This window comes from Ictalurus furcatus, chromosome 6, assembly GCF_023375685.1.
Source record: "Ictalurus furcatus strain D&B chromosome 6, Billie_1.0, whole genome shotgun sequence".
NCBI classification, from domain to species: Eukaryota; Metazoa; Chordata; class Actinopteri; order Siluriformes; family Ictaluridae; genus Ictalurus; species Ictalurus furcatus.
In genome coordinates, this window is record NC_071260.1 from 33,476,257 (window position 1) to 33,503,445 (window position 27,189).

A 27,189-nucleotide genomic window follows, 5' to 3' on the forward strand; every position below is an offset into this window, starting at 1 on the left:
TAGATAAAAGTATTTAATATTAATATTTAATATTTGCTTATTTCATAAAAATATATATATATTTTATTTTTGCTTAAAATTGCTTAAAAAATCTGTCCTGGGTTCTACAGGCGTGTCAGGAACACAAAAATCACAATCTTTTAGTGGTCATGAAAATGTATTCAGATTTAGCATATTAATGATGCATTCACCTTATAAATCTTGACACACTGCTCTCCCCTATAGGAAAGTACATGTAAGTTCAAGTGCATGCTTTTAAAAGTATCAGTATACTGGTCCTGTATTTACTTGGTTTCGGATCGATACTAAATTTTGCTTTATCGCCCACACCTAGTTAGCACACAGTCAACAAATGGTTATGAAATTTAGCTGCTGTTAGCTGACTTGGTTTATTTCAACAGGGCATCTGTCCTATCTCTCTGTAGATCCTTCAAGGTGTCATGGAGGGGAGGGGTGTCTGAATCTGAGCAACTCACAACTTGAGTTCCCCATGCATCAGTTCTGGGTCCACTACTCTGCCTGCCTGTCTGACATCTCGAACTGGATGAAGCAACACCATCTTAAGCTCAATTTGGCAAAACTGGAGTTCCTCATAATCCCTGCCTGCTCCTCAATCAACCACAACCTCACCGTACAGCTAGGCTCAACCACACTCAAAACCTTGGGGTGACGTTCAATGACCACTTGAATTGTACAGACCATGTTTTAATAACTGCACGGTTCTGTAAGTTCATTCTCTATAACATCAATAAAATCAGACCATAACTCACTGATTACACCACAAAACTACTAGTCCAGGCTCATGTTATCTCAGATTTGGACTACTGCAACTCACTGAATAAAAGTATCTGCTAAATTAATACATGTAAACGTAAACTACCCTCCAGTCCACGTGGTGGCGGAAACGCGCCCAGTAGCTGCTTCTCCAACCGTCAGAAAATACCGAGGAATATAAAAGACACTGTAGGTTTTTCTCCTGAACAGCTGAGTTATTCTACTTGAGCTAATAATCTTCACATTAAATAATTTCTGACAGAGTTTTACAGTTAGATTGGATTCAGTCAGAAATCAAAGCTCGTCGTTGTGTCTGTGGTTGAGGATTTAAATCTCCGGCCTGCTTTAAAACCCCGAGGTAAGGTAAACAGTAGCTGTGTGTCCGAATCCCAAATGGATCTCTACTTCACTGGTTAAGTGCACTACATAGGGAATGAAATAATGACGTGTGCACCCTATCTAGTGCACTATTTATCTAACGAGGATAGATTTTTTTTACACTTAACGAGGTGTGTAAATGTAAGTTGCTAACCTATTTATTTGTGTGTTTAAAGTATTTTAATAACCTTATATTGTTCCAAATAAGTCACTCTGCTTACAATAAGATTACATAAAATTGCATAAACATGGTTTACTAAAATTTGATATATTAACCGAATTTCATGCATTTTTTTGAACAAAATACTTATAAGAACTTTCATTTTAATTACAATGTTTATCTTATTATTATTATTATTATTATTATTATTATTATTATTATTATTAGTATTAATGTTGTTATTGATTTATTTTTAGACCTGTTATAATGAGTTCAGCAGGAGACAGACAGCACTCCCTCAGAAAGTCTCACTCCCAGGTAATGCTTAATGATGTGTCTAACAGACTCAAGATTTAAATATTTAATGAAATTAAAATAGTTAATGAGGTAATTAAATATATCCATTGTTTTCACTGATGTCTATGCAATGTGCTTTTAAGTATGTGGCCATTTCTGATTCCCTAGCCTAGCTAAATACCTAATGGATCCGTCCAGTTATGAAGATGCACCTTCTTACCTGAAATTAAAAATATTTTATTTATTTAAAAAAAAAAAAATAAATTTCAAAGCCCAAAAGACTATCTTTTGGTTCAACTTTTTGGTTTTGATTTCCTCATGATTAACATCAGCCCTCCATAACCTACACCTTTCTTCAGCTAATATCTGCGTCTCAGTGACCTCAGAGCGTACTGTGTGTAGCCTAGTTTGTTTTTGTTTCGTGAAATCAGATATATTCTCAGTAGCCTCCATTTCCCTGTCTGTATTAAGCATTATATTTACAAGATGATCCACAGTTACAGCTCTCTCCATGTCAATGCATGAAGATGCACCAATCGTAAAACTGTATGAAAGCCCACCCTCTCGACTTTGATGGATGAAAGTGACAGTTCTCAGGGAGTATTTAATGATGGCTTGCTTGGCATCATTGAAACAAAATAAATATTTAAATAATTAAATAGCAAACAAACCATTTCAAGCCACGTTTAATCATTTATGCCCCAGTTTAAGTTTGATATTATTTATTAGTCACATTTAACTATGTATTTATTTATTTATTTTTAATTTTCAGTATTAATTGTTTAGTTAAGAAAGAAAAACCCCTTCGTAACTGGTAGTCTGCAAGCTGTCCTGCTAAACACGCAAGAATGTATGTTTAATGAGGAGTGAATAAGAAAGTGTAAAGCAATCCCCAGTCTACAAGGTTATAAACAAATTATAAACTGTGTTCCCACACCAACTAATGTATAGATAACTGTGAAATCTTCTTAGCTAATGATATTTATTCACTTTTTTATTCGATTATGTATAAGTGTTGCTGTTGTTTTATCTATAGCTGTGTGAGGACGTGAAAACAGAAACTTCAGATGGAGTGACATCAGTCTCCGTGGAACACGTCCCCGCTGTGGACCAGCAGAATGGAGGGGTCCATATGAAGCTCACACCTCGTCAGTCCAGTTGCCACACTGAGATATGAACTCTGTCTCATTTCTGATTGATATGTCAGTGTGTAAGAATCCGTGTGTGTGTGTGTGTGTGTGTGTGTGTGTGTGTGTGTGTGTGTGTGTGTGTGCTTTAGAAGTCTGTGTGAAGAAAGAGGAGATGCTGGAGCTGAACATCTGCGACAGTGGAAACGACCTGAACAACATTCCTGAAGTTTCCTCCATTAAAGAGGATGAAGCTGACGATAAAGACTACCTCTGTAAGACATGGGGCCACTCTGGAGCTCAGTAACACTCTCACTGATTATTCTACCCTACACACTATGTAGTTCACTAAATGTAGTTAGATACATAACTTTATTCATCCTAGAGGGAAATTCATCTATTACAGCAGCACATGGAGTTAGACGTATACTAAGAGTTATTTAACAATACATACACACACACATACATATGTGTGTGTGTGTGTGTGTGTGTGTGTGTGTGTGTGTATATATATATATATATATATATATATATATATATATATATATATATATATATATATATATATATATATATATATATATATATATATATATATATATATATATATATATATATATATATATCTCTCTCTCTCTCTCAAAATAAGAATAAATTTACATCGCTAGCCTGACGTCCCGGGGCTATTATGTTTTAAAGTCGGGCTACCAAAATGCATCACCGGGCTATCTGAAGTAGTGTAATCAAATTCACTCCTCGATTCACGTTATTCACTCTCTTGACTTGTTACTTTAAGGGAAAATACGATCGTGGAAGTTTTTGATCATGCTGATTTGTCCGCAGTGAAGTTTAGCTTCAAAACGTCTATCGAATACGCAGCGCAATTTCTCATAAATCTCCATGCCGGGGCTATTGTTTTAAGAGAAACACATTATCAATAAAAACAAAAACAAAGCCCCACTTTCATGTGAATGCTTCACCAGAATGTTTGAATCCATGTGCCAGCACACACACTGTCATATATTCTGCTATATAAACAGCACCATTGACACCATTTAATAAGTCTTTATTGGTCACAGCACAGTGAAATTCTTTTCTTCGCATACCCCAGCATGTTAATAAGTTGGGGTCAGACCACAGGGTCAGCCATGATACAGCACCCCTGGAACAGAGAGGTTTAAGGGCCTTGCTCAAGGACCCAGCAGTGGCAGCTTGGCAGTGCCGGGGCTTGAACTCCTGACCAGCATCAGTAACCAGAGCCTTATCCGCTAAGCCACTACTAGCCTCAAAAAACTCTATTATTATTATATTGAATTTATTGCCACACTTTAATATGTGTATTATTCCATCAGAGAATGAACACATTTAGTGTTGCCAGGCTTTTATTTGTGCTTAATGGATAAAACAACAAAGCTACTTTCTTGGGTTTATGGCTGCTATGAATTTGACCTGCCACAAGGTGACACTGTTTTCAACACTCCTAATGCTTAGAATATTTTACCTGAAAGATCAGAGAAAAGCTTCAAAGCTTGAAAAGTCTTTATTTTTCATCCCTCCTGCATCCAACTGCATGTTCTGATGTTTGGGAAAGACACTTGGTGCTGCCACCACCTGTAACGCCGTGTTGTTCTCACTTAATTTACTGCTGCTAAGTGATCGAGACTGCGTGCGCAGTGGAGAACATTGCGAAAATCGCTGACACTTTTGTGTGTGTGTGTGAGACAGTGTTAAGAGGAGCATGGATTTACGGTGGTATTTCAGTTCTTCTTGGCCTAAAAAAACAGGGCAGGGTGAAGAAGGAACAGACAAAGAAAAGCACACAGCCACAAAGTGAAAGAGAAAGAAAGCGTAGTTTTTTGGTGTCATGGACAAAAGAATTTCTGTGGCTGGAACATAAACAAGGTAAACGACACAATGTTCTGTCGAGTGTGTTGCCAATTCCCCACTATTTCTGACTCGACGAATGTCACTGGAACCAGTAATTTTAGGAACGACCTCGTCAGAACCCATGACAAATCCCTGCATCACAAAAAGTGCATTGGTGCCCAGTCTGCATCAGCATCTTTCCCAGAACGAATGCCAATTGCAAAAACATACTAAAACTGAACCAAGCACAACAAGAAGTCCTGAAAAAAAAATTCAGAACAGCATACTATGGTAATTACAGTTGGCAAAATTTATCAGTCTTTTTAAACTTCAAACAGCATATGGCCTAGACTTTGGTTCCATTTAAGACAATGACCATGCTTGCTGAGAGTTTATTGGAGAATAAACCTCAAGAGACCAGATTTAAAAGGAAGTTCAAGAAAGCAAGTTCTTATCCATTCTTGCAGATGGCGGTACAGACACTGGTATCATCGAACAGGAGTTGGTTCAGTCAGGTATGAGAGAAATAATAGTGACATTTCCACATACATGATCAAATTTCAGCCAGTCAAGAGCTCAAATGCTGCAGGTGTTTTAGAAGCTATCGATGATGCAGTGAACGCTGTGGGTATCGGGGAAGACACATGGAAGCAGAAAGTAGTGTGTGCAAATGTTGATGGAGCTGCAGTGATGATGGGTGAAAAAACAGGAGTAGCTGGGAGACTGAAACAGAGGATACTCCACATCATAAAAATCCACTCTGTGGCACACAAATTAGAGCTACTGGTTAGTGTGAAAGACTGTGAATACCTGGTCAAATTTGAGGATACACTGAAAACCACCTTTAAGATGTGTACTGCTGTTCCCCAAAGAAGCGAAGAGAACTGAGTGAAATAAGTGAAAAGCTTAATGAGAAAGTGGCACATTTCAGTGGTCTGAAAAGCATACGGTGGCTTCCAAGCAGGCTAACATGTCTGAAGGCTGTGGAAACAAATTACACTCCCACTGTGTTGCATATGGACAATATGGCACGAGGACGTGATACTAAGTCAGAGGATGCTGCAGAGGTGCAGGAGATGAAGACCGAGAAATTTGTTCGCTTCCTACATTTCATGTTGTACTACAGCACCATATTATCCAAGCGCAGTACTTGTTTTCAGCATGATAACTTATACCTCACGCGAACAAATCAGTTAGTTGAGAGCACCACATCACGCTTACTCAGCCTGAAAACAATACCAGGAGAATACCAGAAAGCCTTGGAAACAAAGTTCACAATGAAAGATGATGGTAGCATGTGCTACTGTGCAACTCGGCTCACAAAAATGCCAGCGACCTGCTAGAAGAGGTGAGGGCACAGACAAAGACACCATTGGTGCAGAGTTTCAGAGGATTATTGGCAACACAGTTAAGTACATGGACAGCAGATTTAAAAATCTGTCTGATTTTTTTACCCTTCCACTCTTCCTCATCCCAGAGAAGAGATGGCAAATTATGGGAATGAAGAGCTGGATTATCTTGTCTGCCATTTTGCCAGTTGCTGAATGAGGAAGAGAAGGAGAAAATTCCACAAGAATGGATGGATCTAAAAATGTGGCTTTCAGAGCACTGGTGTAGCAAGTTAGATTGCTTGTACCAAGATCTCCTCACTGACAATCCTGAACACCTCTCTAATATTTCCTTGTTGGTGAAATTAATGTTGACACCAAGTCCATCGACAGCCATCTGTGAGAGAGGATTCTCCTGCATGAACCGAGTGAAAACATCATGTCGTACTTCTCTACAGTCTGTAACACTGAATGACCTTGTGCAACTCTCCATAAATGTCGAATATTTTTGCCCTGACAAGGCAGTTAGTTCCTGGATGTTTTCTGGAAGAGGTTCAAGACACCTGGAACATAAAACTCCAGCAAGGACAAAGAGCAGAGAAGTGGTGCACAGGAGGAGAAAGCTGATGAAGGAGATCCTATGCCCTCAACATCGAGTGACAATTTCTCATCTGTGACTTCAGATGGTATCTCAGATTCAGAATCTGACACAAGCTGCTTCATTTTCCATACTGTTCACACAAGTTCATAGAAATTTCAGTTCAGTTAGAACCAGGTGCATATTTGTATTGATGATTTTAATTTGAGTTTTAGATCCGATTGTTGAGATTTGTGTTTTGAAAAAGTTTTTGATTGATGTTTTGACTCCTAGCCAATTTCCTACATCAAAATATTGTCTTTTTTTATTTGGGCTAGTAAAATGCCTTTTGTCTTACCAAAATCTGAAGAGTGCCTGTACGAAGGGCTACCAGAGATTTTGAAATTTTGCAAGCCCTGTATATGTATGCAAAAAGAAAATGAATACAATGTCAGAGTGTGATGTGATAATGCAGTAGGGTGTAAGCATTGTAGATACAGCAACACTTTGAGTGCCTATAAAAGTGCTATATAAATCTAAGTTATTATTATTATGATTATTATTATTATTATTATTATTATTGTTGTTGTTGTTATTAAAGTGGCAGTGCAAACATTGCCAACATTGTGAACCGTTTGGAAATACATTGAAGTAAATTGATGGTGCATATACATATGGATATGGATAATGGATGGTGGTAGTTATCAATAAGCTTATCCTAAGACTGGCTCAGTGCCAATTCTGTCCCAGTGCAGTGATGATCTGTTGTACAATGTTGGTACAAACGACCTTCTGTACCGCTATTTCCCACAGCGGAGCTGAGTCTTGTACTACAGGAGCTCCGCTGTTTAACTAGTATGGAGGAGATGCTGTTCATTATCCAGAATAGCTGTGAGTGTGTTGCGTGTCCTCTTTTCCACCAAAACCTCGAAACTATCCAGAGAGCAGCCCAAGATTGAGCCAGCCTTCTTGATCAGGTCTTTTTTTTATTTATTTTTTTATTTTTTTGGCATCTCCAGCTCTAATGCTGATTCCCCAACATACAGCTGCAAAGAATACTACACTGGTTACCACAGATTGGTAGAAGAGCACACGGACTTTTAGTACAGTATCACACATCCACACATACCCATGGCTCTCTCTAACTCTGGCGTCTACAGGAGGTAACTGAAAGCATAAAGAGACACAAACAAATCAACTGTCACTAATTACACACAGGTGAGAATCATCACGCGTTATCTGCTGTTTGACCTGCCTCCCCTTCGTCTACAGCTGCTGCTGCTACAGGTGCCACAGAGTACTTTGTGTTTCTGTGTCAACAGACCAGTTGTTCAGTGATAAAGGCACAGCATAAGATGTTCTGTCATTTGATCATGTAACATTCTTGAGAATTCAGGAAAAAATCAAACATAATTTGGCATGTATTTCTGAACATGTAGACAGCTCAAAAGTAATCTAGAGCTCAGACTGTAACTTCTCTTTTATTTTGATATATTCAAAAATGCAGTATATTCAAAAATTATTTTGGGCATAATTTTTTCCTGTTATGTTTTCTCTCTTTCCAGACTGTGAGCTCTGCAAATCCTTCTTCTTCAACAAGTGTGAGGTTCACGGTCCAGTGCTCTTCATCACTGATACCCCTGTTCCCATGGGAGTCGCTGACCGAGCGAGACAAACTCTTCCTCCCGGTCTAGAGATTCGGAAGTCCGGTATTTCTTCTGCAGGCCTGGGAGTGTTTAATAAAGGAGAGACTATTCCAGTTGGTGCACACTTCGGACCCTACCAGGGAGAGCTGGTAGATGGAGAGGAAGCTATAAACAGTGACTACTCTTGGGTGGTGAGTTATTATTCATTTATTATAAATGTTAAACGGTAGATATTCTGTTTTCAAATAGATTAAAGAGCCAGTTTTCACAGCAATAGTCAGCCTAAAGACATCCAAAACCTTGCTAGCTAACGAGTTTGCCCGAATTTTGAAAATTCTTTGCATCATTTAACACGCCTTAGAAAAACAAAATGATTCCAGTTTGTAAAGAGATACTGGCTGTCAAAAATGTTCCCAGTGCTCCTGCACTGTCACGTCATCAAACCAGAGAAAAGCACTTACATGATCTCATGTTAAGTCATGTCAAGCGGCTTTGTAATTTCAACCATATACAGCTGGTACCGTAGACAGTGAAATGAAACAATTTTCCTCCAGGACCATGCTGCTACATAAAACACCACACAAACCACATGAGACGACACAAATGTGTGCAAACAACACAAGACAGTGCAATAGCTACTAAAACAAGACAATAGGCACAGTAAGTGACAGTGTAGCACCTACCAGTACACAGTTCTATTGTGGAAGTGTCAGATATAACAGGTAGTGCAAAAGAGTTTATTATAACAATATAATAAAAATACTGTGACTGTAAACATAACGTACTATGACACAGTATTTAGCAAATTAGCTTATACCATATATGGATATAGCAGTTATTGTGGTAGTAGCCAGGTAAAGAGGATAGTGGTGACAAGAAATTAAATGATATTTTAATGAGTACATTAGCAGCAAAATTCCAGGTAGACAGTACAGAAATGTGTAAAAATTGCAAGGAGAGTAGGATGGTGTTTGATTCTGTGTGTGTGTGTCAGTCCAGTCTCTGAGTATTGAGGAGTCTGGTGGCTTTGGGGAAGAAACTGTTACACCGTCTGTCTGAAAGCTTCGGTACCTTTTTCAAGACAGCAGGAGGGTGAAGAGTTTGCTTGAGGGGTGTATGTGGCGTCATCCACAATGTTGGTGGCTTTGTGGATACAGGATGTGGTGTAAATGCCTATGATGGAGGGAAGAGAGACCCCAATTATCTTCTCAGCTGTCCTCACTATCTGCTGCAGGGTCTTGCAATCCAATACAGTGGACTTTCTGAACCACTCAGTGGTGCAGCTGCTCAGGATGCTCTCAATAGCCCTGCTGTGAGGATAAGGTGTGGGAGATGGGCTTTTTCAGACTTGTCAGAAAGTAGAGACGCTGCTGGGCTTTCTTAATTATGGAGCTGGTGTTGAAGGACCAGGTAAGGTTCTCCACCAGGTGAATACCAATGAATTTGGTGCTCTTGACGTTCTCCATGGAGGAGCTGTGAATTTTCAGCAGAGTGGTCGCTCCAAGCTCTCCTGAAGTCAACACCCATCTCTTGTATTTTGTCCCCATTCCGAGACAGGTTGTTGGCTCTGCACCAGTCCGTTAGCTGCTGTGTGTCCTCTCTGTATGTTGACTGATCGTTCTTGCTGATGAGACCCACCACAGTCATGTGATTATGAGATTCGGGCTGTGCATTGGTGCACAGTCATGAGTCAGCAGAGTGAACAGCAATAGACTGAGCACGGAGCCCTGGGGAGCTCCGTGCTCAGTGTGGTGGTGCTGGAGATGCTGTTCCTGATCCAGACTAACTGATTTCTCCCAGGCAGGAAGTCCAGGATCCAGTTGCAGAGGGAGGTGTTCAAGCACAGCAGGTTCAACTTTCCATTCAGGTGTTGAGGACTGATTGTGTTGAATGTTGAACTGAAGTCTATGAACAATGGTGGTGGCCTTGAAGCATGTTTGAACAATGGTGCTGCTCAGGGTGATGTCAGTGAAAACATCTGCCAGCTGATCTTTACATCTTCTGAGCACTTTGCCAGGAATGTTGTCTGATCCTGCAGCTTTCTGTGGGTTGACTCTGTATAAAGTTTTCCTCACTTCAGCCATGGTTAGACACAGTACCTGGTAGTTGGTAGGAGGTATGGTCTTCCTCGCCATCACATCATTCTGCACCTCAAACCATAGTTGTTCAGTGCATCTGGAAGGGAGGCATCACTGTCCTGACATAGGCAGATAATGTCCTGTAGTTGCTAATGGCCTGAATGCCCTGCCACATGCGCCGTGTGTCGCCGCTGTCCATGAAGTGACTGGATTTTCTGGGCATTTGCCCGCTTTGCCTATCTGATGGCCCGGGACAGTTGCACCTCTGCAGTTATCAGTTCATTGTGGTAAATAGTTCATTAATGGGATTAAGCAGGCATCTGATCTTCTCAGCAGTAAGGCTTACTCATTGTAATAGATTCTTGGACTGAAAAGAAAAGGAAGGGAACTACACAGTGATGCAGGATGTATGGATGTTCTCAATGATGGCCTTGTAAAACTAAACCATTATTGGCTGAGAGTTTCCTCAGCTGTATCAGGAAAAAAAACATCCATTGTTATGCCTTCTTGACCAGCCATGTAACATTCTCCTGCTTCTTATGGGTGTTCATAATAGTAGTGCCCAGAAAACTGAAAGATTCAACAGTGCTTACATTGGTGCTGATGACAAACAGATGTGGATGTGATAGTTCGTCTATGCAGAAAGCATTGCACATCTCACAGTTGAGAATGTTCAACTCCAGGTTATCTGTGCACCATGCTGCAAGTCATGCCACTTCCTTGCGGTAGGCGGACTCATCATTGATCTTTGAGATCCAATTCGACTGCAAACCTGATGGGTGTGCACAAATATACAGCAGTGGGAGAGTGGAATGTTACTAATAAAGAGCCTGCACCTTTGATCAAAATAGGTATAGTGGATCATAAAAGACCAAAAGTTCACGTAGGTGCTGCGGTGCAAGGCCATTCAGTGCTTTATAGGTCAGGTGGGGGATATGTGAAGAAATCTTCCGGTTCTAGTCAGGACTCTGAGCAACCACACAGCAAGACATTAAAATAGTCCAACCTAGAGGAAAGAAAAGTATTACCTTGTTTTCTGGTGTGTGTAGTGACATTTCTTTGTATCTTTATTTATGTTATATCTTGAGATTTTTTTTAGATAAAAAAAGGTGACTCTGGAAATATTATCTACATCAGCTTCAAATGCATGTTCACTGCTGCACATGATGTAACTGAAAGGCCATCCAGAGTCATTACGTAATCAGAAAGCTTACTTGTTGTTGTCTGTGTGCCCTACCACCTGGTAGCTACCATCATACCTACTAGGACCTGTTTTGACAGAATTAAGTAGGAGGATTCACCATCCAGTGTTTAATGTCCTTTACCCTTTTAAAAAAAAATAAAATTCCCCTCACTTTCGGGTGGAATAACTCTGTTGGGGACTAGATAGGAAACACAGAAATAAGTCCTCTTTGGTATCATTTTACTGCAATACAGTGACTCCCTTTCTTTTAAGCTGTAGTCACTTACTGCTTTTATCACAGGAAATACACCACCATTGCTCTGTTTAGGACACTGTTCATTTGTAAAACACCCAACTGAACATTATAATTCCATATTTGAATAAAATACAATCTATTCATGTTTAAACCAAGTGAAATAAAAAACAACTGATGGTTTTGCAATGCCAATACATAGAGGTAATCACTTATATATAATTTAAAAAATGGTCAAGTAACCAACTTTACAATTTTTGGACCACTTGAGATGGACTGACCCTTTAAAGCATTTAGGTTCATAGTCTGTGCTAGGGGAGGAGATGATTAACCTGTGCTATGGGAGATGTTTTTTAGTAAGTCATGTTTAGTAAATCAATATTTGCATGGAACATCATTCTTGTTCCTTTATAGCGCATTGAATTTAAAGACATGGGCTGATTTAATGCATAAAATGTCAAATAATTTTTTTTGCAGATATACAAGAGTGGCCAGTGTCAGGAATACATAGATGCTAAGAGAGAGATGTATGCTAACTGGATGAGGTGAGGAATACACTGTTTTTTACAGTTCCTTATTATTTAGAGATCTTTGCCTTTCTCCTTTCACTGATATCTTCCCCATACTTTCTCTCACTCGGTATCTCTGACTTCTGATGTTTTTTGTTCTTTTTTTAACCATTTCTCTCAATTCTCCTCATTCTCTTAGGTATGTAAATTGTGCTCGTAATTATGAAGAGCAGAATCTTGTAGCATTTCAGTATCAAGGAGGGATTCTGTACCGTTGCTGTCGACCCATAAACCTAGGAGAAGAGCTCTTGGTGTTATATGAAGAGGATTATAACAAAAATTGTGGCCCTACATTTGACTACCACTTGCAGAACACTTTTTCTTCCAGAGGTAAAGTCTAAGCATAGTTATTTAATTATAAATATTCGGTCTTACAATTAATGTCATGGTTTTAAAGCTAAAAATATTATGTCAGGTCACTGTCCTCTGAGTTGTGGATGAGATCAATGAAGTTCTGTACTTCAAGGCTTTCCAGAACAGGAACACACAATCACTGAGCTAGAACTCAGATTAGCTACATACACCCACCCACTAGTGCTTTAGCTTTAGACGCTAGGAATATATTTTTATCAGGCTGTAATTGACCCATTGCCTGGATTGTAGTGTAATACCGATGTCCTAGATAGATGTCCTAGCAGCACCACTGCTTCACAGCTTTCATTTCCCAATATTTACAACTATATGAGTTGAACAACTTAGAACATGGCATCTTTGTTGGCAGACCACCCAATGTTTTGGTAAATAAAAGTATATTTGGTTCTGGATGATTAAATTGTTTAGCACAGTTTTGTAAAATGGTAAATCGTGAACAGGGAAAATTTTGTATCACACAGGAGGAGTTCAAATAAAGATTTCAACCTTTATTGTCTTAAAATAAAGTGCAGAATGGTTTCAGAACAGCTTGAATTGTCCTAACTACAAAATAACAGATGTTAATGAACGTCTCATCAGCAGCACAAACTGTTGGGCTGTGATCAATCATAAAATGCATTTTAGCCTTGTAGTAGTACTGCTGGTATATTAACAAAAATGTTTTGGTTGTCTAGTCTTAAAAAGGCAAGTCAAGTGGCCTTTATTGTCGTTTCAACCTGGTACAGAACACAGTGAAACAAAACAATGTGCAAACGTGTACAAACAACATAGGACAGTTACAGTAGATACTAAAACAGAACAATAGGCAGAGTAAGTGACAGTGTAGCGCCGACCAATTCACAGTTATAATGTGGAAGTGTCAGATATAACAGGAGGTGCAAAAAGATGCAAATTAATAACAATATATTTTTTAAAATGCTGTGAATCTAAACATAACATACTTTGACATAGTATTCCGCAGATTAGGTTGTTGGCTCTGCACCAGTCTGTTAGCCACTGCACCTCCTCTCTGTATGCTGAATTGTTGTTCTTGTTGATGAGACCCACCATGGTTGTGTCACTGGCGAACTTGATGATGTGAGTCAAGCTGTGCATTGCTGCAGAGTTGTGAGTCAGCAGCGTGAACAGTGAGTACATAGCCGTGCGGGGTCCCAGTGCTCAGCGTGGTGGTGCTGGAGTTGATGTTCCCGATCCGGACTGACTGAGGTCTCCCGGTCAGGAAGTCCAGGATCCAGTTGCAGATGGAGGTGTTCAAGCCCTGCAGGTTCAGCTTTCCAGTCAGATGCTGAGGAATGATTGTGTTGAATGCTGAACTGGAGTCTATGAATAGCATTTGAATGTAGGTGTCCTTTTTGTCCAAGTGCGTGAGAGCCAGATGTAGGGTGGTGGCAATGGTATCATCTGTTGAGCAGTTGGGATGATATGCAAATTGCAGGGGATCCAGTGAGGGGGGTCAGCAGGGTCTTTATGTTCCTCATGACGAGCCTCTCGAAGCACTTCATGATGATGGGTGCGAGTGTCACTGGATGGTAGTAGTTGAGGCAGGACACTGACTACTTACTTGGGATGGGGACAATGATGGTGCCCTTGAAGACTACTGGAATGACGGCGCTGCTCAGGGAGCTGTTGAAGATGTCAGTGAGAACCTCCGCCAGCTGGTCTGCACATCCTCTGAGCACTCTGCCAGGAATGTTCTCTGGTCCAGCAGCTTTCTGTGGGTTGATCCTGTGTAGAGTTTTCCTCACATCCAGCCGTGGTTAGACACAGCACCTGGTCGTTGGTAGGAGGGGTGGTCTTCCTCAGCATAACATCATTTTGTGCCTCAAACTGAGCATAGAAGTTGTTCAGCGCATCTGGAAGGGAGGCATCACTGTCACAGGCAGGTGATGTTCTGTAGCTGGTGATAGCCTGGATGCCCTGCCACATGTGCCGTATGTCTCGGCTGTCCATGAAGTTTTTTGGCCATGCGTGCTTTGCCTCTATGATGTCCTGGGACAGTTTGGCTCTCGCTGACTCATTAAAAGAGTGGAGCATTTCCCCCGAACTCCAACAGATCTCAGCCTTTTTTTAAAATAGAGACGGCTCTGACCTTTTTTGTATGTCATCTCCATGATAGTGGCCCAGCTCAATTTGTTGTCCAGGTGCATCTTTATAGGAGGTGACTATCTGAATGTCTTCACCATTCATTCTGATGGGAGACTGCATATTTAGATCTCCTAAAATCAATCACCATCTCCTTAGTTTTGTTTGTGTTAAGCTGGAGATGGTTCTGCTTGCACCAGCCCATACAGCTTTCCACCAGGCTCCTATACTCCTCTTCCTTTCCTTCACTTATACATCCCATGACCACAGAGTCGTCTGAACATTTCTGGAGATGGCATGCCCTAGTATCATACTTAAAGTCAGAGGTGTAAAAAGTAAAAAGGAAAGGTGCCAAATCTGTCCCCCATGGCACACCCACATTACTGACTGTCAGTTGTGACCTACAGTTTTGTAGACGCACATACTGTGGTCTTTCTGTCAGGTAGTCCATGATCCATGTTACAATAGGGGCATCAGTGTGAGCTGATATTAACTTATCTCGGAGTAAGCCTGGCTGGATGGAACAAAAAGCGCTTGAGAAATCAAAGAACACAGAATACTGTGCTCCCAGCCTTCTCCAAGTGTGAATTACCCTTATGTAGGAGATAGATGATGGTGTCCTCCACTCCCACATGAGCTCGATATACAAACTGCAAAGGATCCATCATACTTCCATCCACATATCTAAGGCAAGGAAGAACTATCTTCTCTAATGCCTTCATCAGATGTGACATCAGTGCCAAAGGTCTAAAATCATTCAGTTCCTTACAGATCCCATTTTTGAGCACTTGCACCAAACAAGATGTCTTACAGAGAACAGGTATCTCCCCCATATTCAAGCTCATATTAAACATCTGTGCCACAACTTCACTTAGCTTTTCTGCATATACTTTCAAGACCCTTGGGCTAATTCTATCAGGGCCAACTGCTTTTCCCGTATTAATGCTGTTAAGTTCTTTTTCTACCTGGTCAGCTAAAATATGCAGGCCACCAGGAAAGTGGGGACTAGGGGGATGGATGAAGCAAGACTGAGGTATAGAAGACATGCCTGCTGAGGGAGAAGAGAGTTGCATGTCCGGCACCAATACCAGACTGGACCAATTAAAGAACATATTCAGCTCATATTTATCCTCCTCAGAACATATTTATCCTCATTCACTTTCACCTTTAGCTCCCTCTGAACTTTTGTCTGAGCCTACTTATCACCTGCTCCGAAGGCTCGCTTCTTCTCATTAAGCAGTGCCTTAAGTTGACTGCTGACCCATGGTTTGTTATTTGGAAAACAGCATATAGTCTTTGTTGGTATAACACTGTCCACACAGAAGTTTGTATTAGCATAATGGAGATCCACATAGATTAGGTGGGGGCGGGGCTCCACCCGGTACATGCCAGGGATGCTTGTGTAAACAAGATCCGGCATGTTCACCCCTCTCGTTGCAAAGTCCACATGTTGATGGAATTTCGGGAGCACTGATTTGAGATTCACATTGGTTGAAATCTCCAGCGATGATACAGTCCATAAGGTATGTGTTCTGCAGTTCTCTAATATCCCCATACAATTCACAGAGCACCTCCTTAGCATTAGAGATGGGGGGAATGTACACTTCGATTATAAGAACGGTGGTGAATTCTTGTGGTAAATAAAAAGGTCTGTATCTAGCAGTCACAAACTTCAACGATGAGCCGTAACTAGAAACTATCACCAAGTTCTTGCACCATTCAGTGTTGATGTATACACACAAGCCACCACCTCGAGCCTTACCGCACAGAGCTGTATTTTGGTTGGCATGAAATGAGGCAAGGCTGTCTAGCTGAATGGCAGCATCCGGAACTCTGTCACTGAGCCACGACTGCAGCTCACGCCATGTTGCCTGCCGGAGTAGGCTGTAGTTAAATTTATTGTCCAGGGAGCAGACTTTGGAGAGCAGGATGCACAGGAGAGCCAGCCAACTATGGTTTGTTTTTAGCCTAGCATGGACCCCTAGCCTTTTGCTATGTTTCCACTTCCTTGCCCACCGCTTATGACGTCCCCTCCCCCGGGCACCGGCATCAGGCGATGCCGTGGACTGGAGGCCTGGTCCCCGCAACATGCCGAGATTGCATAGCTTCTCCAGCAGATCACCATGCAGGTTGGTTGTTGCATAATTTCTGTATTTTCGCAGTGTCTGGCAATGGTAGACACAAACACAGGTTGCTCCGATGTCCATGTCCTGTAAAAACCCGAGCTAAGAAACAAAAATAGCACCATTTTGGATGTGGAGAGGCTGCTGCGTACTACTGCTATGCCACCATCTTGGATCGAGTTTGACTAAGCTATTTTTTTGTTCAGACTACGAACTTCATAGACACTTCCCATGTAAAAATATACAGTGAAAATTAGATTGTCTGAGAAACCTTGTTTAACTTTCTAAATTTGTTACAGAACTGAAGAATCTTGACAGGCTTTGAAATCGATGCTTTGTTGTTTTTACAATTACTGTCCTTCATCACTCTTCAACAGTTGTGAGTTAAGCTGCTAGCACATGCCATGGGCCAGACTGTGGTGTGCATCTTATCTGGGTGACATCACCGCCTGGATATGTTGTGTCCTGCCAGACAGGACTTTCTTACAACCTAGTTTGGTATGCTGGGTTGTAAGCATGCTTGTTAACGTAGTTGGTTGCCAATGGCTCATTATGCAGGGAAGGGTTCCTGTACTCTGTATTTGAAATGCACTGTCAGTGGCTTTGTACTGAGTCCCTCTTTCTGGGATGGAGAGCTGGCACTTGACTGTGGCTTGGGTGGTCTCGGTGAGCTGCATGGTCACTAGGGGTCACATGGTCACTTGTTTGTTGACGATTGGCCCTAATTTAGCTAGGTGCAAGTGAATGAAGCTGTCCAGTTTCGCCCATCTTCATGAAATACACTGCCATCAATAGTTTATGGCTGACTCCAGAAGCAAACCATAAACAGGAGCTGGCTAAACTGCTGTAATGGTGGGCTGGCTTCAGGGGAGAACACAGTGATACCCTTTACTCACATGGATCTAGTCACATATAGTAGAATGCTTCCCCCTCATGCATCAGAATATGGAGCCTACTTAGGACTGTATTTCTTCTCATCAGAAATTCAGAAAATATATGATATTTTTGTTCAGTTTTGCATTTTTTTAATAATAATAATAATAATAATAATAATATTTTGCTCCTCAAACAATGTTAGTGTCTTTCCATTGGGATAGTACCTAAAAACAGTTCTGATATTATTTCTTTCACTGCTCCAGATGTAAACAATGCTCCGTTGCAAGTCTTCTCCTGCTCCTTGTGTCCACGTTCCTATAAGTCAGAGATGAACCTTAACAAACACATAAGAAGATGCCACTATGAGGAGATTGTGACAGTCCAGAAATCAGGAGAGATTAAATATGAGATTCAGACCCACAGAATAGGAGAGAAGCCATATCATTGCACACAGTGTGGTAAGAGCTTTACTTACCAGAGTAATCTCCAAGTCCACCAGCGTATTCACACAGGAGAGAAGCCGTATCTCTGCTTGCAGTGTGGGAAGACTTTTACTCAAAAGGGTAATCTCCAAATTCATCAGCTCATTCACACAGGAGAGAAGCCGTATCGCTGCTCACAGTGTGGGAAAAGTTTTACTCATCAGAAAACTCTCCAGCAACACCAGCGTATTCACACAGGAGAGAAGCCGTATCACTGCTCACACTGTGGAAAGCATTTTACTCAAAAGCGTAATCTCCAAATCCACCAGCTCAGTCATACAGGAGAGAAGCCGTATCAGTGCTCACAGTGTGGGAAAAGTTTTACTCTTCAGCGTCATCTCCAAATCCACCAGCGCAGTCACACAGGAGAGAAACCGTATCACTGCTCACAGTGTGGAAAGAGTTTCTCTCAACAGAGTAATCTCCTAGTCCACCGGCGCATTCACACAAGAGAGACGCTGTACCACTGCTCACAATGTGAGAGGAGTTTTACCAACCAAAGTACTCTCCAGCTACATCAGCGCAGTCACACAGGAGAGAAGCCGTACCTCTGCTCACAGTGTGGAAAGAGTTTCTCTCACCAGAGTAATCTCCATGTCCACCAGCGCATTCACACAGGAGAGAAGCCATATCACTGCCCACAGTGTGGAAAAGGTTTCTCTCAACAGAGTAATCTCCATGTCCACCAGCGCATTCACACAGGAGAGAAGCCGTATCACTGCTCACAGTGTGGAAAGCATTTTACTCAAAAGGGTAATCTCCAACTACACCAGTGCATTCACACAGGAGAGAAGCCGCATCACTGCTCACAGTGTGGAAAGAGTTTTACTTATTCACTCAGATTTAAGACCCACAAGTGCACTAAAACATAACCATTACATGAATTATTTATCAAATTCAGTATGATTTTTGTCATCACTCGTTTGACTTAAAATGATCTGTGTAGATTGTATTTTTGTGCAGGGCAAAGTATGTAATGTTATTGCATTGATTAATATACTTAATTTAATGTTTGCTTTTGACATTAAATACCATAAAATACCTATTGCTTACTCATAAATGTATGCATATAAGCTATATTTTGACGTGTGTGATAAGATGCCCACATTTTATTCTGTTAGGTACAATTAATGAATTTCTATAAACAGTACAAAATCTCAAATAATTATTTGCAGTTGTTTTTTTCCTTAATATTTCATAGAGCAATTTGTAGTAGTAAAATGTTCATGTCTGTCTTTATAAACTTGTTTTAATGTGCATAAAGGTTTGTTTAGAACTTGATAAAATTAAATTTGCTATGTGCAAGTGTACTTGAACATTAAACTGTGGGGCTGAGCCAGCTATTCATCTGTTTCTAAATCTAAATCAGTTTTTATTTCCGTTTCTTTTTAATCTTCTCATGATTGCATGGTTTTCCTGATTCACATAGATCATGAATTTTGTATGCCTATCCCATTCTCCAAAGCAAACCAAAACTTTTTGCACCATGTAAAAACTGTATTCTGCTGCTTATTATTGTTGTTGTTGTTATTATTATTATTATTATTATTATTATTATTATTATTATTATTAGGCTATTCAGTGGCAGTGACAAAAATCTAGATTATCGCAATGGTATTGTATATGCCTCCAATCAATTTGATACACTAATAGCATCACAGAACCTTACATTGTACTAATAGCATCACAGAACCTTACATTGTAGCAAAGTGTCATTTCTTCAGTGTTGTCACATGAAAAGATATAATCAAATATTTACAAAAATGTGAGGGGTGTACTCACTTTTGTGAGATACTGTATATTCTTGATATACTTTATATACTGTGATATACTTGAACAAAAGCATAAGGAAAATATATTTTTCAATCATTTGTTCAACAGAAATATCAATAGATGTGATATTCTTCTGTGGAAAAAGTAAGTACACCCTTGGCCTCAGAAGCTAGTATTGCCCCCTTTAGCTGAAATTACTTCTTGTAGGCATTTTGCATAATTTTCCACCAGGCTTTCTAGAATTTTTGACCACTCTTCCATGCAATATTCTTTCAGTTGCAAGATGTTTGTTGGTTTTCTTGCACGTTCTGCCCATTTCAAATCCCCCACAACATTTCAATTTTCAATACCCACTCCGTCATACTGAGGGTACGGCCTGTTCAAAAAGACCCGAGCCCGAGAGTCACTGCAAGACACTCGAGCCTGGGCCAGAATGTATATCCAGGCTGTAAAATCAAATGAATGTGTGCGGCGTAGACCACCCCGCCACAGCACACACATCCTGTAAGGATACCCCTTTGGACAAAGCCTTTGAGGAGGCAAACCCCCTAGTGGAATGAGCCCTTATGCCCAGAGGCGTAGCAAGACCGCGCGCCTTATAAGCAATAAAGATAGCTTCCACTATCCAATTAGAGATGCACTGTTTCCTCCCAGCATCACCTCTGCTGTCACCGCCAAAGCCGACCAGCAGCTGCTCTGACTTACACCAGCAGGTGCATTCTCTCTTGTTCCGATAGGAGGACCAGAGCAGGGCAGAAAGCCTGCAACACTACTGGCTGGGCAGCAGATGTAGGCACTTTAGGAATACAATCCAGCCTAGGATTCAGGAAGGCCTTGGCTAATCCAGGGGTAAAGTCAAGGCAGGAAGGCGTAACAGTGAGCTTGTAGATCTACTACTCGCTTGAGAGACGTCAGGGCCAGCAGAAGAGCTACCTATAGAGTCAGAAGCTTCACAGAGGCTGACACTAAGGGCTCAAATGCGGCACCTGACAGACCTTCCAGGACCACAGAAAAGTCTGCAGATGTGCCTAAGCCACCTGACACCACGCATATCCCTCAAAGTTAGAGGATGTTGCTGTCCAGAGGCTCCATCAATAGGGGCATGGCTGGCCGAAATGGTGGCCACGTAGACCCTGATTGTAGGAGGAGCCAACCCTGCTGAGAAATGTCCTGTACGAACTCCAGGACTGTAGCTATTATGCAGTTCACTGGGTCTAGTTGACGTTCCTCACACCACGAGACAAAAAGTTGCCACTTGAGCACATACAATTTTGTCATAGTTTCCACACTGCCAGACGGTCTTTTAGTGACGTTAACTTTTCCACATTTTATTGGAGGGAAAGCATCAGATTTTCATTGCCCTGTGACAGCTCGCTGACCAGAGAACACTGAAAACTTGGGACAGCCATGGCTAGGTGAGGCCCCACAGTCGCACTGGGGGCTAACTGCCCTAACAACCTCATGTCCCCTGATACATCCCTCCACAACCCCTCAGGACCACTCCTCTTTTGTCTGCTTGGCCTTTATGACCATTCTCATATCAGGCCTAGTAGCAGGCTGTGCGTCGCCCTCGCACTAGCGCTGGCCTTGGCTCCACTCGTGGATGCCTGGGTGAACTGAACACAACAGGGAAGGAACTGGCTGAATGCCACCATATGTCGAGCTCACTTAGCAGGTGTGCTTGGTAGGCTTGCAACACTGCCATTGTATGTAGCGACCCACAAGCAAGAGTAACCCGTTGCCGCATAGGCTTTGCCCACCAAACTAACACAGCTTGGATGGCAAAGCTGCCCCCCCCCCAAATTACCTGCAGTCGATGTAGAGAGGTAGCTCACAAGTGCCTCCTCACCTTCAGCATAGCTAAATAGCCATGCCGTTCATTCCCCGTGATGGCCAAATAATCCGACATTGCGGGGTTATAAATACTGCTTATGCATGCTCTCCCCCAGAAGCCTGATATTCTGTCATGCACTTCTGAAAAAAATGGGGAGTTTTCTGCAATGTGAGGGATTTATTTCACTGGGGAGAAAAAAAGCTCATCCAGCCTTAGTAATCACTTCAAGCAGCTCTTCAAATGCTGCTCTCAGTTTTTAACACACCCTTCAGGCTACTTGGAGTCAGAGAGGAATTATCTTTTATTTTTGTGTGTGTGGGGTTTTTTTGTTTGTTTGTTTGTTTTTTGGCTTTGCATAGCGGAAGGAGGAGTCACAGTGCGAGGTCCAAAATCCAGTGGAGAGCCAGACCCCGAAGACAGATCAAGAGAGAGAGCAGCGCTCGTCTCCGGCTCCTTTCCCAGATCCATATGAGATCCTCCGGACCTGAGACGGCTAGCTGCCTCGGCAGCGGCCGAACAGATCTGCGAGGCTCTGAAACCCAACTCCCTTCAGCCGAGAAGAGCGCGAGTCGCAAGCGGAGCTGCCTAATGTAAGGCGTTCACAGTGCGCACAGTCAGACCTCTCCAGGGCTGGCGTGGTGTGCTCCACCCCTAAACACTTCACACAGAAAGTGTGTTCCCCCGTGATGAAACAGGAGTAAGGCGTAACACACATCCTGATTTCTCTCATTGATACTTTCTCTCTTTCTCATTCTTTTTTTTCCTTCTCTTTTTTTAAAGGGATAGAAAAGTCCAGAGATTTTGAGAAAAAAGGAAATTAAGAGTCTTTTTGTTTACGTTACACACACAACCGACATGCAGTCTCACTGAAGATAATAAGGCTGACAGCGCGGTTCACAGGTGTCGTTTATATATCACACGACGCGCTTAATTGCCACGTCACCTGATCATGGCAGGCCTATAAATAGGCATGATTTTACGCAAGCTTCAGATACCGGTCATGCACGAGGGCACCTGCCACCGGTAAACCGCCAAACCACATTCTGCCCAGATTACAAGCGCATGGTTGCATAAGCAGTGTCACGTCTCGAGACGTAACGCAGATAGGGACGGATGCAAGTGCGCTTCAACAGTTTTATTAAAGAGAGACACAGGCAGGTAAATCCAAATCGTAATCCATAAACGTAATCCAAAACATGCAAAAGGTCAGGCAATCGGCAAACAGGCATAAATGGGGCAAAGCAGGAATCAAGGTCGCGGTCACAGAAAACAGGGTCGAGAAACAAAACAAGAAACATATACAATGACTAGGAACTGGGAGCAGAAAAACCAGCAATGAACTAAACCAGTGGTTTTCAAAGTGGGGGCTGCCAGGGGGTGCCCGGGGGGCCTCAACAATTTGGTGTGAAAAATAAATTAATACATGATTCTCACTCTCAGACAGCCACACACGAACACACACACAATCAATTCCTAATGTAATGTAAAGATGAAAGAGGTAATTATTAATAATAAAAAAAAGGGGGATCTATTCAGAAGTCTGTATTTCTAATGTGTTTTAAAGACATCTTGCAAAAGGGGGGCCTCGGTCAAATGTTAATGCCATTTGGGGGGCCTTGCGCTGGAAAAGTTTGGGAACCCCTGAACTAAACTAACATGGAACATAACATGGACTATGACTATGACTGAGGTAAACTATCGTAAGGAATCTAAACTAAGTATCTTAACTATTCTAATCTACTATAATATTCCGCGCCGTGTGCTGGAAGGCGCGCGATATATATACGAACATAATCAGCGTGTTTAATTGCTGACGGCTGACACCAATCTAGACACACCTTAAACAATAGCCAATGACAGAACAGGGAGGAGACATAACAGAAACATAAACACACGTGTCCAATCAACACAATGTCATGAGTGTCAACAAACGAGAAGCAGGTGCTCGTGCACCTTGCTCATGCACGCGCGCCCACATGCTCTCCAGCGCGCTGCTTAAAGGGGAAACTGTGACAAGCAGAGAGTGCGGGTGCTAGCATGGCCTGCTGCAGTCCTGACCTGTCTCCAATTGAGAATATGTGGTGCATTATGAAGTGTAAAATAAGGCAATGAAGACACTGTACAGTTGTGCAGTTGAAGAAATGCTTAATGGATGAATGGGGGGAAAATTCCGCTTGCTAAACCTAACCAACAGGTTTCTTCACTCAGCGCCCAAACGCTTAGTGAGTGCTATTAAAAGAAAGGTGATATTACACAGCAGTCGACTGTCCCAACTTTTTTTTTGAGTGTGTTGCAGTCATCAGATTTGAAATGAGTGTATATTTTCACAAATAAAGTAAATTCACAAAGTAAACATCAAATAATGTGTAAATAATGTGTTTTCAATAAAGTACAGTTAAAAATCTTAACCAAGCAACCACAAAGCTGACTGGAGTTTTCATTCTGAGAGTTTGGAGTAGACAATGGTGACAATGGTGACTTTGTAGAACCTGGAGAAGGTACAAGGTGATGCCCCAGTAGCTGCAGCAGAGATGTTCTGGAGCCAGAACCTGCTTAGTAATGCCCATGAGGATGAAACACTCATCGTAGAATGACATGATTGTAAGGGCTAACAGAATGGGAAGATCCCATTATTGAGAGTAGCTGTGGCAAGCATGTGGGACACCCAGTCCAGTACCCCCTGTGCCTGGCTGAATTTTGCTCAGATCTGCTGCACCACCTCTGGGTGCACGCACACATTTGCTAGGTATATGCATTCCATTGACAGTGTGTCTGCTGTCCCTCTGCGCTGACCTGGAAAAAGTTGTTCCTGCTTCAGGAGTTTCCATGTAAGGTGGAATGCTTTTTTAACTTATGATTTTCAAGCCAGTTATTATTCTAACCATTACTCCACTGTCCAAATGGATCATGGATATGCTGAACCATAATAACTGCATATAGGATACTTGGTCATGAGAAGCATTAATGCCTAACAGTGTTTTTTTTTTGTTTGTTTGTTTGTTTTTTTAAAGTTTATTTAATTGTTTGTGTAGACTGGTTATTCAGCTTCTTTCTTTATATTGATATTTTTTGTATCGTACAAGTTGTTTAATCCCCTCCCCAAACATAATAGTAAATCATTAAGTTGGTATTAATTGTGGGTAATTAGAGGCTGCAAACAGCTGATCTATAAGTCTGTAATCTATGATCTATAAATAGGCTACACTAAAGTATACGTTGTTTATGGCTCAATGGCTTTTTTGCCATTATCACAAGACCATACCAACTAAGAAATAAGGTGAGAATTAATTTCCAGTGAAAGCTAAGATTTCCTTGCAAACCAGAGCATGTGAGCAGAGCAGAGTGGGGAGTGGAGAGCAGCTTTCTTAAGATTCTGCTCTGCTTGCTCAGACCGCTCAGTGCTGCTCGCTCAACCCAGAATGCACTTTGTGATAAGCTGTTTGGAGAAACTGTGAAATAAGCAATACGTCTAAGGTTATGGAGATTAAACACTGTTTTAACTAAGTTGCAGACCTTATACATAAATTGACAGTAAAAATCAAAGTTAAGAACCAGGAAAAAAATAAAATGACGAATACCAAATATTCTTTTTCAGTTATTGCCTTTTATATACACTGATCAGCTATAACATTAAAACCACTTACAAGTGAATTGAATAACGTTGATTATCTCGTTACAGTGGCACCTGTCAAGGAGTGGGATATATTTATTAGGCAGCAAGTGAACAAACAGTTCTTGAAGTTGATTTGTTGGAAGCAGGAAAAATGGGCAAGTGCAAGGATCTGAGCGACTTTGACAAGGGCTAAATTGTGATGGCATGACGACTGGGTCAGAGCACTTTCAAAACTGCAGAGGCAGTTTGATGCTCTGAGAAATGTTCTGCAGGGAAACATTGAGTCCTGGCATTCATGTGGATGTTACTTTGACATGTACCACCTACCTAAACATTGTTGCAGACCAAGTACACCCCTTCATCTCAACGGCATTCCCTAATGGCAGTGGCCTCTTTCAGTAGGATAATGCACCCTGACAAACGGCAAGAATTGTTCAGGAACTGTTTGAGGAACATGACAAAGAGTTCAAGATTTGCCTCCGAATTCCCCAGATCTCAATCCGATCAAGCATCTGTACTATGTGCTAGGCAAATAAATCTGATACATGGAGGCCCCACCTCGCAAAAGGATCTACTGCTAACATCTTGGTGCCTTCAGAGGTCTTGTGGAGTCCATGCCTCGATGAGTCAGAGTTGTTTTATTGGCACAAGGGGTACAAAGGCAGGCCGTTTTAATGTTATGGTTGGTGCATGTGTGTGCATTCACATATAGTGATAGCTTGTTTACTCATTTTATTATTTATATCATAGGCATATCATATATTATTTAATTTTGACTAAAAAGGTGTTCTATAGTCACCAGCGTATTCACTGGAAGGGATTAGTGGAAGCAGGGTCGGCGCAAGGGCATTCGGAACGAGGGGGCCTCGATGTGTCACTGGGGGGGGGACACCTTGCCCACCTCACTAATAATTATTAATTATAATTTCAAATAATTAAGTGTTAATAAAGTACCATATATTTTCCTTATAATTGTGGATGCAGAGTGTTTGATCTGATTCCTTTCCCGCACCTCCCTGGTTAATTAAAGACTGTGGTTAAGCTGCCGCTCTTCCTGAACGTGCAGTTAATCTAGCTGCAAAAGCAAATTAACAATGATCATTTTAAATAAATAACAAAACCAAAAATTTATACTATTTCTGAGTTTACAGGCTAAACGTTTTTTGTTTATTTTTATTTTTATTTTTTTATAATTCTTTACATTATAAAATGGCAAAGTCGATCTTGTTTAAATACACATTGTAAAACATTAAACTGAATAAAAACACATTTACTAAAACATATTTTAAGAAACTATATGGTTGTTGTTGCTGCTGTAATTATTATAAATCTAACTAATTATATAAATCATAAATAATTTTATCAATTTAATAATTTTATAATTTTAAGTCTGACATAAAAATATTAATATTTTACTCCATCTTAAGGCTGAAGTAAAATGGACATTTCAAATTAATAGACAATCAAACCCATTCAGATCACTTCATAGGGACCTAGTCTATTCTCAAAATAAAGATAAATGAACTTTTATGGTAGAATTTTTAAGTTATTGCAATTAAAAGTTAGTAGATCTGTCAAAATAATTGTCAGAGGAGGCACTTTTTAATCTATTTTAAAATGGATATTTCAAATTGGTAGACAATCAAACCAATTCAGATCAGTTCGTAGGGACCTACTCTATGCTCACAATAAAGATCAGTTAAGGTGGTGGCGGCGGGTTAATTTTGGGTTGTGAGTAGTGTAAAGAGAGGCTCACATTTCATATTACCTTTGCCAAGTATTATTACATAAACAACAA

General features: G+C 41.1%; 1 protein-coding gene across 1 annotated transcript; it reads left to right on the top strand.

Annotated features, from left to right (window-relative positions):
• Nucleotides 1-590: 590 nt before the first annotated feature.
• Nucleotides 591-19,664, top strand: LOC128609274 (zinc finger protein ZFP2-like). The gene is made up of 8 exons (XM_053627792.1): nt 591-1,132; nt 1,570-1,630; nt 2,646-2,757; nt 2,889-3,011; nt 8,073-8,344; nt 12,145-12,212; nt 12,376-12,566; nt 17,953-19,664. Exons 2-8 carry the CDS (start codon nt 1,580-1,582, stop codon nt 19,041-19,043), a joined length of 1,908 nt encoding a protein of 635 aa, XP_053483767.1. The 5' UTR covers nt 591-1,132; nt 1,570-1,579; the 3' UTR covers nt 19,044-19,664.
• The last annotated feature ends 7,525 nt before the right edge of the window (nt 19,665-27,189 follow it).

Excerpts from the sequence above, each read along its gene's own strand:
- LOC128609274 (XM_053627792.1), top strand. The coding sequence starts at position 1,580 with ATGAGTTCAGCAGGAGACAGACAGCACTCCCTCAGAAAGTCTCACTCC. Across the intron at positions 8,345-12,144 it reads ACAGTGACTACTCTTGGGTG|ATATACAAGAGTGGCCAGTG; the intron begins GTGAGTTATTAT and ends TTTTTTTTGCAG. Across the intron at positions 12,213-12,375 it reads ATGTATGCTAACTGGATGAG|GTATGTAAATTGTGCTCGTA; the intron begins GTGAGGAATACA and ends TCATTCTCTTAG.